Raw genomic sequence first — 15,813 nt, forward strand, 5'->3', positions numbered from 1 at the left:
CCTTCTGCAATGTGAGGAAACACAGCAGGCGTTGTCACTGAGGAACAGGTCCTCACCAGACACCACATCTGCTGGCACCCTCCTCTCGGGAACCCCAGCCTTCAGAACTGTGACCAACAAATTTCTGTTGTTTATAAATTACCCAGTCTAAGGTATTTTATTATAGTAGCGCAAACAGACTGAGACAGAGGCCCATATATGTTTATTGATCGAAAAGCAAAGGACTGACTAAATAGCACATGGGCCAGGATGCTCTATTTCCATCAGAAAGACTATTTTGCCATGGACCAGTGGACTGAGGGGTGTTGGCCTGCAGGTGACCCAGGAAGGAGCTTGGATGAGAAGCTAGATTTTCCTGTGGATAGAAACACAAAGCTGGCTACTGGATGTGGTGGGTGTCCTGAAATGCCCCCAATATGAGCAAAATTGTTACCTGTAGGGTAGGTACGGGAGAGGTGCTGTAGGGAGTTAGGAGAAAGAGTTTCTGCCCAAGGCTGAAGTTTAGAAAAAGTGCCTTCCCCCTAGTGAAGCAGAGAGGAAATAGGGAGCCTTCAATGCATGCACTGGTACAGGCTTCAGTTTGAAATAGGGCAAAACTAGGCACAGTGAGGGGTCCTGTGGCAGGCAGCCCAAGAGCTAGGGTTCTCAACACAGATGGAATCCAAACCCATTGCTGGAGTATTAGGGGTTGATCTGCCCCTAGCCCCTCAATACACCCATAACTTCTGTTCTCTGATGACTATAACAACATCCTTTAGGGGACACCTGTCACCTCTCGTTGAGAAACACAGCACTGAGTAAGACTATTCCTAGGAGCAGTGACAAACAGATGCAAGTTCCTGCTAAGTTCCAAGTGACAGTGCATCGTCTCCTGCTTTTGAAGGGAGGAACAGAGGCAGCAGGGCCCTTGGGAAGGGGGAAGTCAGTAGTGGGAGGTGCATGGAAGAGCAGACCAACTTTCCTTCTTCCCCATTTGGGATTGGAGACACCCTCCCCTGCAGTGCTGGGGACAGACAGTGGAGGTGACTGCCCCTCCTGGCCTGCTCTCAGCCAGCCCTGACACTCCCACTAACTAGAGAGAAAACAAAGGCTTCCCCTGTCCTTCATGCCAGCTTCTCAGCAAAAGGAATAAAACAGCCCACTTATTTTTATCGCTCCCGGATTTCCTGGGAAATGGGCTATTAGTTCCCCTAATGTAAAGATAATAGGCTCATCTCCCTTGGCAAATGGCACAGACCCAGCATAAAAACACTCACAGAACTGTCAAGAGGGCTCCCCTGCTGAGGACGCAGGGCCCAGGAGCAGGACCAGGACAGGAACTAAGGAGCAGGCTGGGGCTCCCTAAACCCCAGCCTGGGAGTGCTGGTTGCAGCCAGTGTGTGCTGGGTCCTTGGTGCCCCAGGGAGAGGTCATTAGTCTCCTCAGTGCCCCTGGTTTCCTCTCTTGGCTGGGACAGAGGGTGGGACACTGGGAAAGGAGCTGGGCCATAAGCTGAACGAGGTTGTCTTATTCTGGGAAGTGAGGGAATGATGGCTGCTAAGCAGGCTCCCACAAACAGAATGCTTTCCACATCCATCCTTGTCACTGCCGCTGAGCTCACCGCTAGAAGACGTCCCTCCCAGTTGGACAGTCTTTGCCTCTAACCCTCACAAACCCTCATGGGGTAAGTAGATGCTATTATAAGGATGCCCATGTAACAGGTGGGAAACCTGAGCATCAGACAGGAAAAGCAGGTTACCCATGGCCACACAGTTGGACTAGGACTGGAAGAGAGGACGAGGGGCCTGCAGGCCAGGGACAGAATGCTTTCTAGGGAAGGGAGCCCTGCTTGTTCAAGACATTTTCCTCCACCCCTCCCCCTCCATCCCCATCACTCAGGGCTGAAACTTTTGCAATAACAGCATTTCAGGGGCTTCAGCAGTGACCACAGCTCCCCGCTCCCTCCCACCCACACACAGAGCGTGGGACTCCTCAGCCTCTGCAAGGGCCACTCTCTCACTCCAAGAACAGAGTAAAGAAAGGGTCTGGCTTTCCTTGTAGTCTGCAGGGGACTGGCCCCTCTATGCTGAACCCAGGGCCCTGTGAGGCGCCGGGCATTCAGTCACAGAGGCTAGACTCTAGTTTCATGTCACCACTTTTTTCATGTGTATACCAGTTCTCTGCATCTAGGCTGCGTGCTCTGTCAGGGCAAGGATCCTCACTGACGATACCATTTTTCCTTCCAGGGAGCCTTTGGCAGCGCTGGCAGGTATTGTGAGCTGTGATACCTACTGACTGATCAGTCTGGGAGGGTGGGGCATGGCTCTGTTCACGCTGGCCACAGGGAGTGTGTGACTTTGCTGAACTCTTTTTCTGCCCAAGGCTCAGTTTCCTGCTATTCTTGGTCTGCGCCTGTCTCCCTGAGGGCTCCAGGACTGGCACCCGGTAGGTGCCCTCCTCCCAATCCCACCTCTGCTGTGCCTGTCCCTTAAGCTGGAAGCACAAGCAGGAGAACATCAGGGACAGCCTCACCCAGAAGGCAAGGGGCAGCTACCTGATATTCCTCTCCTCTTGGCTGCTGGGGAGCCTAGGGGAGACGTCATGGTCTGAGGATGGAGGAAAATGAACTCACATTGTCTTTCTGTTCCAAAGGAGAAAGAGGGTCTGCCTAGAACCATGGAGACCCTGGGCCAGGGCTGCTTTCAGCCTGGGGAGCTGCTGGGTGTGTGTGGGCAAAGCTGCCAGCACAGGAGGGGACTGAGGCCTTTGAGGCTGCCCTCCGGTGATCAGAACCCTTCTAGGGGATAGTGATGAGGGTCAGGTCACTCTGCATTTCAGAGGAAGGACCTCAGGCCCAAGAGGGGACAGGCCCAACTCTCCAGCTGCTTGGAAGATTCAAAAAGGGGTGTGGACGCATCCACACCAGCAGGAAGTAGTAGGAAAAGTCACCAGGGAACACATAAGGATGAGGCCGGGAGAATTCTAGAGTGCAAATGGGTAGGATGGCCCGTTTACTGATCAGCTGCTGCCTCCTCCTTCTCCTCCATGTCGCAGGAGCTCTGAGGCCGTGCCTTCGCCTTGAGCTCCCTCTCTCCAGCTGACTCCACATGCAGCCCCTCTGCCAGGAGGTACTGGGCCAGCTGCTCCAGGTCCTCCAGGCTTATCTTCTGCAGGCGCTCCTCGTGCTCCTGCCTTAGCAGCTGCAGCACAGCCTTGGCATCCTGTGGTTCAAAGTGTTTAGCTAGGACAGGTCCCAGCCGGTGCCACAGGGGCTGGGTCTTGGGCTGGTGGGCCTCTTTTAGCGCTGTCTTCTCCAAGGGCCGCATGATGACATTGATGGAAGCATTGGGCCCAATGCAGTAGTCGGAGAGGCGCTTGTCATCCTCCAGGAGCTGGCCACGGAAAAGCAGGTGCTGCTGCTCCTCAGGCACCTTCAGCCGCTTGGACACCAGTTTCTTCAGTGTGGATACACTCTCTTGCCCTGACACCTTCAGATTGCATCTCTGGCCCAGGAGCAGCTTGACTGTGAGGAACATCAGGCTAACAGTGGAATCAGGAGGGACCCATGCTCTGGGAGCTGCCCTGAAGATTAGAGGGTCCTGCAGGAGATGTTGGCTTCTCCCTATCAACAGAGGGCTAGTGGTCCCAGGAGACCAGGAACCCAGCTTAGGCAGGCAGCCATTGGCTAGTGCACAGTGATGTCACAATGCTGCAGGAGGGCTCGTTTCCAGAGTGGAACTTTAGGGACAGCAGAGGGGTTTTGAGCCCAGACCATCCTTCCTCCGTGAGAGGAGGCAAAGAGCACCAGGAGAGAAAATGTGGGACTGGGAGAAAGGAGAGTGAGACTAGGAAAAGGGAGGGCGGGAAAGGGAAGGGTGGCGGGAGGAGCATATCTATCGATTTCTTCAACACATGTGTATTAGGTGCCATCTCAGTGCCAGCACCTGGACCTGGGAAGATAGTCGTATTCAAATGGATGCCTTCTGCCTTCATGACACTTTCACACTAGTGAGCCGGCTAACATTTATCAAGTGTCCTCTTTCTGTCAAGCACTTTACAAGTTCTCTTGGATTGGGCTTCCCGGCAGCAGACCCTGAGACAGGGATTTGGGCACAAATACTCAATTAGGAGGTGATCCCTGGAGGCACCAGGAGGGGACTGAGGAAGTGAGATGAGGAAGGGAGGGAAATCAGAACGTGCATTCATGAGCAGGCTGCCATTGTGGGCAACTAGTATGTTATCCTGCTGGGGAGCTCTGGGAAGTTGCATGGAACACGCCTGAGTTGCACCAGGTGTGGATTTTTGTGTTTTGTTTTGTTTTGTTTTTTGAGACAGGGTCTCACTCTGTTGCCCAGGCTGGAATGCAGTGGCTTAATCTCAGCTCACTGCAACCTCCGTTTCCTGGGTTCAAGTAATTCTCCTGTGTCAGCCTCCCAAGTAGCTGGGGCTACGGCTGCACGCCACTATGCCTGGCTAATTTTTGTATTTTTAGTAGGGACAGGCTTCTCCATGCTGCCCAGGCTGATCTTGAACTCCTGGACTCAAGCAATCTGCCTGCTTTGGCCTCCCAAAGTGCTGAGGTTGCAGGTGTGAGCCATCGCACCTGGCTGAAGCTGTGTCTTTATGCTCTGACTCCTGTCTTTGGCCAATGGAAGTGCTACCTCCTTGGCACTTCTGGTCCACAGGTGTGAGCAGCATGTTCCTGTGATCAGAGAAAAGTAGGAAGCCATTGGGCCTTCAGGAATGTGAGTGCTGAGGTGATGAGGCAGGACCACCAACAGCATCTGCATCACAGGCCTGCCTAACTGAATCCCCTCAACCTACGAGGCAGGCACTGCCATGATCTCCATCTGCCAGAGGAGAAAGTGGAGGCTTGGCTGATCCTATAGCAAGCAGGCAGCATTGCTCGTGTCTTCACTGGTACCTTATGTTGCCTCCTAAACAAATCTCTGCTCAGTGCCTTTTGTGGCCCAGGCCCTGAGCAGGCACCCTCAGCTCAAAGGTGAATATGAAAGAGGATACTGATTGGGCCTCCTCTGTGTCTGCAACTTCTGTTGCATTTGGCAGTTTTCAGTGCAACGCATTGCTGAAGGCCTTCTGGGTCAAGCCCTTAACATATGTTGCCACGTTTAAGCCTGGGAGGAAAGTATTGTCTCATTTTAGAATTGAGCAACCTTGGAGAAGACCTGAATAACATCTCACAGCCAGTGGGCTGATTTTGTCAGGGATCCCCTCACCTCTTACCAGCTCTGTGCTCGACTGTGCCCTTCTTCTCACTCACCCTCTCCCTCCCTCCCATCTAACCTCCTTTCCTTTTCCACCTGCCTGGAAGCTACAGTGGCATGATGCTGTTGTCAACATCCTTGGACTTTCCTGAATTGCCCTTCCACAGTACCCAGCCCTGACCTCTGCCCGAAGATGGCTGCAAGCTCTGTCCCTGTCTTCTGAACCTGGCAGCCAAGGGTAGCTGGTAAAAGTAGCCATGGGGCCGGGCGCCGTGACTCACGCCTGTAATCTCAGCACTTTGGGAGGCCGAGGCAGCCAGATAGCGAGGTCAGGAGTTCGAGACCAGCCTGACCAACCTGGTGAAACCCCGTCTCTACTAAAAATACAAAAATTAGCCGGGCATGGTGGCACATACCTGTAATCCCAGCTACTCAGGAGGCTGACACAGGAGAATGGCTTGAAACTGGAAGGCAGAGGTTGCAATGAACCAAGATCACGCCACTGCACTCTAGCCTGGGCGACAGAAAGATACTCCGTCTCAAAAAAAAAAAAGAAAAAAAGAAAAAAGAAAAAGAAAAAGAGAAAATATCCATGGATGCCACAAACTCAGCTGGCCCTCACCCCTCACCCCAGCCCCATGTTCACTCTCGCCGGGTGACTTATATTCTAGTCCATAGGGAAACTAGAGCTCACAAGTCGGGAACTCCCTGACCTTCTGTCCCTTCCTCACTTCCTTCCTCCTCTCCTTTCCCCCACTAAATGAGCCCCCTTGTTATTTCCCTTCTTCCCTGAAAATGCCTCCAAAATCCACTCCTCCTCCTCTGCATCCCCACCACCTACCAATTCAGGCTGTCAACTCCCTCCAGCACATAGTTCATCTCCTCCACCAGTCCTACCACCTTGGGTCCATTCATACCACAGCCAAGGGGATCTTCCCAAAATAAAAGCAAGGTTGTGTACTCCTCTGAGTAACACCATCCAGTTTAGTTTCCTCTGCTTTTGGGATCAAAATCAACCTCCTTGGCTGAGCCCTGCTTGTCACCCAGCCTCATGTCTCCTCACTTAGCATCCTCCACTGTAGCCACACCAATCTGCATTTCCTCTACTTGCTTGTCCCATTTGAACTCTTCCAACTCATCCTTCAAAACTCAGGTTAATGCACGCCTATAGTCCCAGCTACTTGGGAAACCAAGGCAGAAAGAAAGATGGCTTGAGCTCAGGAGTCCAAGGCCAGCCTAGACAACATAAGAAGATCTTGCCTCTTAAAAAAAAAAAAAAAAAAAAAAAAAAAAGGACAAAAAAAAGAAAAAAGAAACTTCAGGTTTAAAATCATCTCCTCCATGAAGGCTTCGCTGCTTTCCCCAGCCCTGGGAAGAGATAATCCCACCTCCCTGCATGCAACTATTGCTCCCCTTGAACATACTTATGTGAATGCACCTAGCACACATCTGTGTCTCGCTCATTAGCTCTCAGAGACTGGGACTAGGTCTTCTCTGCCTTTGTATCCCACATTTCCACCACGAGCCTGGTACACAGAATGCCTTGAATACCCGCTTGCCAAATGAAGAAGATAAAATTGAGACATGCTGAGCCATCCAGGGGCATGCAGGGCAGGTCCAGTGCAGCAGGCTGTGGAAAGATATAAACCCACCTGCAGCCTCTCTCTCACCCCCACCTCCTGCCCTAGAGAGATGAAAATACAAAATTACATAAAAAATCAATCAGAAAGTGAGGCCAATCTTTACCAAAGGATCTTGTATAGCATTTCTTTAAATAGCCAGCTCCTCTGGTGCATTTGAAATAAGATAGAATTTGTAAATGTACCTGTACATACAGTGTGGGGGAGACCTGTGGACTCTCTGATTGCAGGGCCTCCCTGCAGAGGGAGCAAGGGGATGGATGAGGTTTCTCCTTGGAATGTGGGCACTCCCAGCCTTGAGAGGGGAGGACTCTGTAGTGGACAAACCATCAGATGGACAGGATTGGGGTGACACCATGGATGATGCCCTGAGCAGAGCAGAAAGATGAACATCAACTGCCTGCCTCCAGCATCTCCTCCTCTGACCCATCCACCCAGCCAGATGTTGCCCAGGACACTGGAAGCCGCTGAAGAAGACACACTGGGCCTGGGCTTCTAGAAGCACATGAGCAGCACAGCTCAGGCTTTGTTTCTCCAAGACCAGCAGCTGTGTGCAGGCAGATGCCCTTGTGACCGGGGCTTAGAGAATCATATCTGCTGGGTCACACTTTCTAAACCAGGCTACCTGTTCTAGAGAGTCCTAGTTGGGCCATGAAGACAGAAGCTTCAGAATTAGTGGTGCCTAGAGAAGCTGAGAGAGATGGTCACTACCCAGCCCCTGTGTCTATGCCCAGGAGACCTCACTGCCTTTCCTAAGGGGGACAGTGGAGGCACCTTGCTGGACCCTCAAATCACATTTGGAGCCTGGAAATTTTATGTTTTCCCATGTAATTGCTTGTGATAATTATGCAATTAGCATTAGAAAATGTAATTGTGTAATCGGAACATGCAATCAGACAATGATTGCCATAATTAGTGGGGGAAGATTATTGGGAATGAGTGGGTCTGGTGACTTGGGGAAAGGAATCAATGTGTGCAGACAGTGCTGGATAGTATTAGGCTTGGACCCCTCTTGAAAACAACTGCAAATGCAATTTGTGTCACTGGGAAACAAGCACAGTGTCTGGCAGGGAGATGGATGGGCGTCGGAGGGTGCTTTGGAATAGGTCTGTGAACATCTGGGTTCCTGAGAAGCCCTTTGCAATCTCCTGAGCAGACAAACTGGACATTGAATGCTGAGGGTATGAACTCCTCAGGATAAAAGCCAAGTGTCCAGCTGCCGGCCTGGGGCCTGCCTTGAGCAATCCTGTTCCTCGAGCCCCATTTTCCTCCTCTGTCTAACGGGAGTGTGGTCACTGCCCAGCCTCCCTTGCAGGGTTGCTGTGAGGGCCAAAATAGGCAGGGCATGCCCCCAGAACCTAACATAGCATCTGACCCATGAAGACATCCAGGCGTATAGATTTAATTTATCAATGTAGATGGCAGCTCTTACCGTCACCCCTCAATAGTGAAGGAAGATTCCACTGTGCCTGGAACTGTGCCCAAAGTGTGAATCCCCACAGGCCGGGGTGGCCCCACTGCTTGCACAGGTTGGCAGGGAGAGAGGCCTTTGCTGACTGCTAAGGGGGCTCCAGGAGGTGGGAAGTTTACCACTACTCCCAGGGGCCACAGGAAAGGCTCATATAGAAGATAAACTATGGCCTCTGCCCACCTCACTCCCTGGCAAATGATCAAGTTATTGTACTTTATGATGTCAGGCTGGCCTTCCAAGGAAGGTGCCTGGGATGCAGCAGAACCTGGGGAGACAGGGGAGGGCAAAAGCAAGACAGAGAAACAGAGAGGGAATGGAAAATAAGAAAGCTGAGTGCAGGAAGTGCTTGGAAAGGAGAGAACAGCAGAAGGGACATGAGGAAAAGCGGATGAAATAAAAAGTTCAGGCAGGGGAGCAGCACCAGGGAAGAAGGTAGAAAAGGAAAGAACCGGGGTGGGGGGAGCGGGAGAAGCAGGAGCAGGAAGGGACAGTTCATGCAAACCAAGTGCAGTCAGTAGCGCTGCAGGCTTCCCTTCTAAGAACATGGTCCTTCTCCCCGCTCTCCTTACAGTCTGCAAATGGTTCTTGGGGAAACTTGAGCAGAGAAAGTGGAATCTGGGAAGCTGAGAGCACAAAGCTGTGGTCCCCAGCACAGCCTGCTGCCTCCAGCCCATGTACCCACATCACTCAACAGTGTGTCTCGAGCGCCTATGATGTGCCTGCACCTGCAATGGTGAGGTGAAGACTGGCAGGTCCCCAGACACAGCCCTGTGGCAAGGGCTGCCCCAGGCCCACCACTCTGCTGCTGGAGACCCCACTCAGCCTGTGCCACCTCCTGTCGCTGTCATCAGGGCTGCTGATGAGGAAAACGGCTGCTTTGTGCCCTGTCAGGCCTAGCGCAGGACAGGACTGGCAGCTCTTTAGGTGGCCCCTGACCCAGGCTGCCCTCCACAGTGCCTGGCACACAGTAGGTGCTCAGTAGGTGTGGCCCACTCCCTGCCCCTCATCCACTGACTGGCACTGGCTGTCTCAGCAGTTGCACCAAAATGGGTCTGTGGCTTCTCCCATGAAGGCCCTAAAGCCTCCTCCCTCCCCGGGTCTCAGGGAGCCAAGGTCCAGGTGAACCAGAGCCTGGGGCCTGCAGGGCCAAGGAGCTGGAGCAGGAGGAAGGCAGCAGATCTCCATGGGACTACAGAAGCCCAGGGGACATCACTTACAGTCCCAGCCCTCTCTGGCTGACAGTGGGCAGTCCAACATCTGAAAGTCCTCGATCCTCACACCAGACGACCTAAGTCCTGCCCTCTGCTGGTGTCCTGGAGCCCTGGAGAAGTCAGACACTGGCTGGGAGCAGCTCAGAAACCTGGCTCCAGAGCCCACATGGAATTCACAACTGCTGGAAAACCTCGCCGGGCTGTAGCCTGCTGTGACCACTAGATGTCACTGGTGACTTCACCAGCCAGTTTCAGCGGCTGACGCCAACCAACGGAGCCTGGGGCCTGGGCACAAGGTCTCACATGGGGACCAGCTCCCTCCTCCTGCAGATCACCAGCCATCCTCCTGCCCTCCTTTTAGGGGCCATGGTCTGAGCACAGACATCGCCCAGCACTGAGGCAGGAACAGGATAGTAAGACATGTCCCTGTAGGGGGACACATAAACCTGTCATTTTAGCACCATGCATAAATTTTACTATGGAGGCAAAGAAGTTCTAACTCCAGCAGGAGGTGGGGCCTGATCACAGGCTTCACCTGGGAGGGAGCTTGGGTGGGTGTGAAGGAGGAACAGGAGTTGCCCTGATGAAGAAGGATGCCCTGACTGAGGACCCAGCACACGCAAGTCCATGTGGAAATGTGGGACTCGGTGAGCGGGAGTGCAGCAAAGGAGAGAGAGGCGAGGCAGCCAGGAAACAGGCAGGGCCATCACCTTCACAGAAGAGCTCTTTCCTGGAGCCGAGACTTCTGCATCCCTGCAGTGCACAAGCAAAGGGGTCCCCAAGGAGCAGCCCACAGCTATCGCTCACTCTCTCTCTTACACACACACATGCACACACACGCAAACGGATGCACACACATGCCCTGCTAACCTAAGCTGGGATCAGCAGGCGGCTTTCTTTCCCACACAGTCTCTGAGTTCTACTGGGGCTCTCAGAACACCAGGACCCCAGCCAGTGTTATGGTGCCAAGAGTGAGTTTCTCCCACCCTCAGTGCCTTCTCTGGTGTGCCCTGGAGGAGACACTGGCTGCTGGCCCATTATCTCTGTCAAGGGTGCTTTAATCATGATCAACACAGGGGCATCTCCTGTGCCCGTCTGCACTCTGAGCTGTGTGATTTCAGCTGACAAAAAGTAGTCTGCTTCAACCTGTAGCCATGGGACTGCCATGCATTTAAACATACCAAACAGGCTGGGCGCGGTGGCTCACACTTCTAATCCTGGCACTTTGGAAGGCCAAGAGGCAGATGGCTTGAACCCAGGAGTTTAAGACCAGCCTGGGCAACAAGGTGAAACCCCATCTGTATAAAAATACCAAAATTAACAGAGCGTGGTAGTGTGTGTCTATAGTCCCAGCTACTGAGGAGGCTGAGGCAGGAGGATCACTATAATTTTATTATCCTGCCTCAGCCTCCCAAAGTGCTGGGATTATAGGCATGAGCCACTGGCCTCCATCTGGTTCTTGAGTACTTTTTTCTCTTTTGTTTCCTCTTAAAGTGTTTCTTGAAAAATCTACAATTTTATCTTGGTTGCAAGAATAAGGAAAAAAAGATTTCTTCCCATCTAGGCCAGATTAGATGGAGAAGCAGAGGGCCTCCTGGGCCAGGCAGAAAGGTAGCTATATTCTGGACATTCTACACAGGTCCAGCTGAGGGCCTGGACTTGGCAGGCACCCCCCGGGAATGGTTTTGATAAATGTTCCCCTTCCTACAGGGGTGACTGCTTCCTTGAAGATCTGTGTCATCAACCACAGTGACAGGAACCCTCCACCATGTGGCAAAGATCAAACATGATGCTTTAAAAGCCAGGACCAAGAAGGGGCCCACAAATCCCCACCCGGAACACCTCCTGCTCTTGCTGGTCTTGAAAGTCTACAGCCGGGTCCGGGTCTTCTGGAGAAGCCTGTGGCCAATCTAAAGATGCTGCCACATGGATCGCACAGGACCAAAGAGTCCTTGTTGCTCCTGTCGAGATACAAAGGCTGGTCTTTCACCAGGGCAGCTTGTGCTAGCCTTTCAGCCTGACTCTCGTTTGTCTAAAGGTGCTAAGGCCAGTCCTCAGGTGATATTCTTGCCAACAAGACCCCTTCTGTCGGTTGAGGAAAGCAGGCTCCTGCCAGAGAAGATGGCATGGAACAAGCTGCATGACCTCTGCCCCAGAGGAAGCTGGGACCAAACTGAAGGACCAAGGGAGAAAGAGTGAGAAAGCTGGGAACAGAGTGAAGCTGGGCTTGGGGGAACTGAGCTACTTGTGAGACAGATCTCTGCTAAGGGAAGAGAGACCGAACTACAGCTGAACAAGGCGCTAGTAAACTTGGATTTGGATTTGACTTAGGCTTGATTAACCCTAAGGAAGTCCAGTTGGCAGGTGGGATGTTGGGTTAGGGTTACAGTTAGGGTTGGCCTATTATGTTGTTTGACTTCCTGCTCTTCTAGCTGGTAGCACTAACTACATGCAGCCACTCATCAGAAGAAGCTGGAGCCAAAAGCAAGAGGGAGAATATTTAAATCCAGCCAACCGCTGACTGGATGATCCTACAAGCAGCATGGACTGTATGGGAAAAACCGGCCTGATCAGGGGCTGCCTCAAGCTCCACAGTAGACCATCAGAACTACTTCAGTGGAGTCATTCCTGGTATCAAAACCCAAGTGACTACCTGTTGGACCAGCAGCCTCAAATCCTAGCTGATGGCCATCCCAGGGGTCACCAATATAAGCTTCTGCCCTGAAGTGCCTCCTTCACTGCAAGAATATCACAATGGACTACCTTTGTACATTAAGTATATTACCTAATAAATGCTCCTGGGACCCACAGACAAGTCACCCCATTACTTTCATTAACAGGGACCTGATTTAGAGGTAAGTGTCTTGGAAAGGACAGGACTCATGGTAAGGTGGGGTGTATAGAGTATCTGGCACCAGAATTGGAGGTGGCAGGGGCTGGCAAGAATGTTACACGGGGTCTTTGCCCTGCAGAGAACTACAGAGAGAGAAGAGAGCCAGCTGTCAGCCCTGCCTCTCCTTTGGCCTCTCCAAAATACTGCCTCCCTTTGCCTCCCACCCAGCAGAAGCCTGGACCCCAGAATCAGTAACTGCTGGCCTGAAGTTATCTCTGGCATTTGCAATTGGTCTGGACACAAGGTACTCAAAGGAGGCCTGAGAGGCAGTGGGCAGGGGTCAGATGATGGGAAGGCCTGGCTGAAGTGAGGCTGAGGGCCAGTCCCACAGCCCAAGCTCTGGGGGCACCACGTTCCTGGCAGGTGCCCATCAATGCCAGTCTCTGTTGGGAGTGGTGCACCTGCAGTGATGTCCCAGAGGCCAGGAAGCAGGGTGGAAGAGTCATGGGGGGTAGCCCTGGCCTCCTTCCCTGCCTCCTGGTAGCCCAGTTGGGAAGGAAGAAGAGACCTCCAACCAGGATGGGGTTGCAGGAAAACAGAAATGAGCACCCAGCCTCTGGGTCCTGACTAAGTTTATGTGCCAGGCATTGGGTCCTCAGCACTGGGACCCTCCAGCCCCTTGGCTGGGCAAAGGCAGATGTCACGGCCAGACTGGATTCTTTACCAGACAGGAAGAAACAGCCCTAGAATGGGATTTGGTAGGAATCACACAGGTTAACAGATAGGGTCTTCTGTCCAAGCTGCTTCAGGGTCTCAGAGAGGTCAAGGCAGGAATCTCCGGAGCTATCCAAAACCACAGTGCACTCCCTCAAGCTCCCACTTACAACTGACCCCTCCCCTACTTCTCTACAAGGGGTGGCATCTAAGTCCGGAATGATCGAGAATTACATTTAGGGAGAAATTTCTGATATAAGGCTGGGGATGTTGCTTCCTGCAAACCAGAATAGGTGACTGGATGGTCCTGCCATAGCCTAGACTGGGGACTCACAGGTTGTAGAGTCGTGGATTGTCAGAGACAACGGTGAGCTGAAAAAGCAACCCCTACCATCCCCATCAAGAAACTGGGGCCCAGAAAGGTGACTTGCTAACTCCATGCCTGCTGGGGAGGGGTTTCCATGCCAGCAGAGCACTGGGGAGAACGCTTTCCAGGAGAGGAGCTGGCCCCAAGCCCAAGGAAGTGAAGCAGGATGGCCGTGGGGAGCCAGGCATGGGGAGTGGTCCCCAAGGCCCCAGCCAAGTTTCTGGGCCCCAGATGAAGAGCGAATCGCTGGTTCTCCCTGGAGGGGAGTAGTCAGTCACCCTGTAAAAGTTTATTTTTATACATGTCTGATCTATTTCACATCCGCTCAGATATTTTGACACATATACAGGAAATGTAACTCTCCCCCATATGGCAGTGTTTGGTTGGCCGGACCTGGGGAAACTCAATAGGGTCACAGAGGAGCAGAGGGGAACTGCAGCATCAAGGAAGAATGCCAGAGGCCTGAGGCCACGATGGGCACCCCTGGCTGGCAGGCTGGAGACGGAGGTCATGGTGAGGCCAGTACAGAAGTCCTCCTGCCTGGGTACAGAACCCGGGGCCCCAGACTTAGGAGGCCAAGTGTGGCTCTGCTTGCTGCTCCCCAGGAGGGAGGGGAGATTCCCATGAGGATGAAGAAAGTCAGGAAGAGCAGCCAGAGTGGGCCACCAAGGGCATGGGCTGCAGGACAGACAGACACACGCAGGCCTGAGCGGCAAACGCTGGGGCGCCTCTGACATCAGCCGAGAGCAGGGATTTTCTCCATGTTCCGGCATCCTGGGAGAAGGAGATCAGGAAACTACAGCTCAGATGAAATAAAAGGACAGGGAAACAGCTCTGGGCTGGACCGCACCTGGCTGGAACTTTCCCCAGTTACCTAACTTCCTTGAGCCTCAGTTTCCTCATGTACAAATTGGGGTGGATATGACCCAGTGGGAAGGCCAAGAGGATTAAAGGAGAGAATGCACGTGCTGCTTCTTGAAGACGGCTGATAAAGGAGAAGAGGTTGGCAGGTGCCAGCTCTCCCCATCCTGAACTCTAAAACGGGGAGGATACTAGCATCTCCCCGGCAGGGCAGAGGGAGGGTGAAAGGGGGCCGTGTGCAGAAATCCCCCAGCATCACGCCTGGCTCTGGGGATAGCAGTGAACACTGGTACTGAGCTCAGTCTAGGAGAACCCATGGTCTGTAAGTAACACTGTGACAGGCCCAGTAGGGTATAAGCGCAGGCTGCTGTGGAACAGCAGGGAGGGGCAGCTTCCTCCCGTGACACTGGAGAGGGAGGGTCCTCCTCTCCCAGAAAGAAAGTAAATATGCTGCTCATAACTCCAAGAGGGAGAGTGGGCTGGAATAACACATTGATTGTGTGGAGCTTTTTCCTCTTTTTTTTGTAACACAGATAGGGTCTTACTATGTTGTCCAAGCTTATCTCCAATTCCTGGGCTCAAGGGATCCACCAGCCTCAGCCTCCTAAAGTGCTGGGATTACAAGTGTGAGCCACTGTGCCCAGTCTTTTTAAGTTTAAATTCATGGATATCACATTCCTACAAAGTGTCACGAGGAGGCAGGTCGATGGATGGGCATCCCTAACTGACAGAATCAAGATGGGACTGACACTTGGTCACTACCTGTGATCCCTTGGTGCTAGCACCAGGCACAGGGCATGGGAAAGAGTTGCCATGAAACAGTTGGATTCTCCTAGTCCTGCACCCTTACAACGCATACAGTAGCCTGGCCTCCACCTCGAGAGCTCTGGCTCTGTCTTGGCGCCTCCTTCCCCCTAGCTGTAGACACTGCTGGCCTAGAATATGTGCTTGCTGCCTTGGTCATCAATGTGGCCCCAGGGGGCTGGTTCAGGATCTTAAAGCGTCAAGGAGGAGCCCCACAGTCCCTGCTTGGTAAGTGGGGTGTGCTAACCAAGAAGTTACTAAGATATCCCCTTCCTCCCTTCTCCCCTGAACCCAGACTGTAGCAGCTCCAAAAAGCCCAGGGAGTGAGGTGTATCAGTAGGTAGAGGCTGCACGTGGCCTCACCTTCCCCCATTCCCCCAACCCACGTCCCTATAAATCCTGGCGACACAACAGGAAGGCCCTTTAACTAGCACATAAAAGTGCTTTGGGCTTTCAAAGACTCTCTCTGTTTACAGGGAGCCCAAGATTTTTATGGGCCATCTCTAGTCCGCCTTCCTCTGACCTGCTGACACATCTTGGTTTCCAGCTGTGGTGTGGGGAACTGTCACAGCCCAAGCCAAGTAGCCATGGGGTGTGGAAGGAGGACGAAAGACCCCTGGAACTTGGGAGGCAAGGATGACCAGTTAGGCTGACGATGCAGCCACCCTCTGTGGGCCCAGCATATGCTAGGGTCCCTCTGATTTGCCC

General features: G+C 52.9%; 1 protein-coding gene across 1 annotated transcript; it reads right to left on the reverse strand.

The window, feature by feature from the left end:
- Nucleotides 1–2,116: 2,116 nt before the first annotated feature.
- Nucleotides 2,117–3,609, reverse strand: UBL4B (ubiquitin like 4B). The gene has a single exon (XM_007977649.3). It carries the CDS (start codon nt 3,513–3,515, stop codon nt 2,991–2,993), a length of 525 nt encoding a protein of 174 aa, XP_007975840.2. The 5' UTR covers nt 3,516–3,609; the 3' UTR covers nt 2,117–2,990.
- Nucleotides 3,610–15,813: the final 12,204 nt, after the last annotated feature.

This window comes from Chlorocebus sabaeus, chromosome 20 (assembly GCF_047675955.1).
Source record: "Chlorocebus sabaeus isolate Y175 chromosome 20, mChlSab1.0.hap1, whole genome shotgun sequence".
Taxonomy (NCBI): Eukaryota; Metazoa; Chordata; class Mammalia; order Primates; family Cercopithecidae; genus Chlorocebus; species Chlorocebus sabaeus.

Excerpts from the sequence above, each read along its gene's own strand:
- UBL4B (XM_007977649.3), bottom strand. The coding sequence starts at position 3,515 with ATGTTCCTCACAGTCAAGCTGCTCCTGGGCCAGAGATGCAATCTGAAG.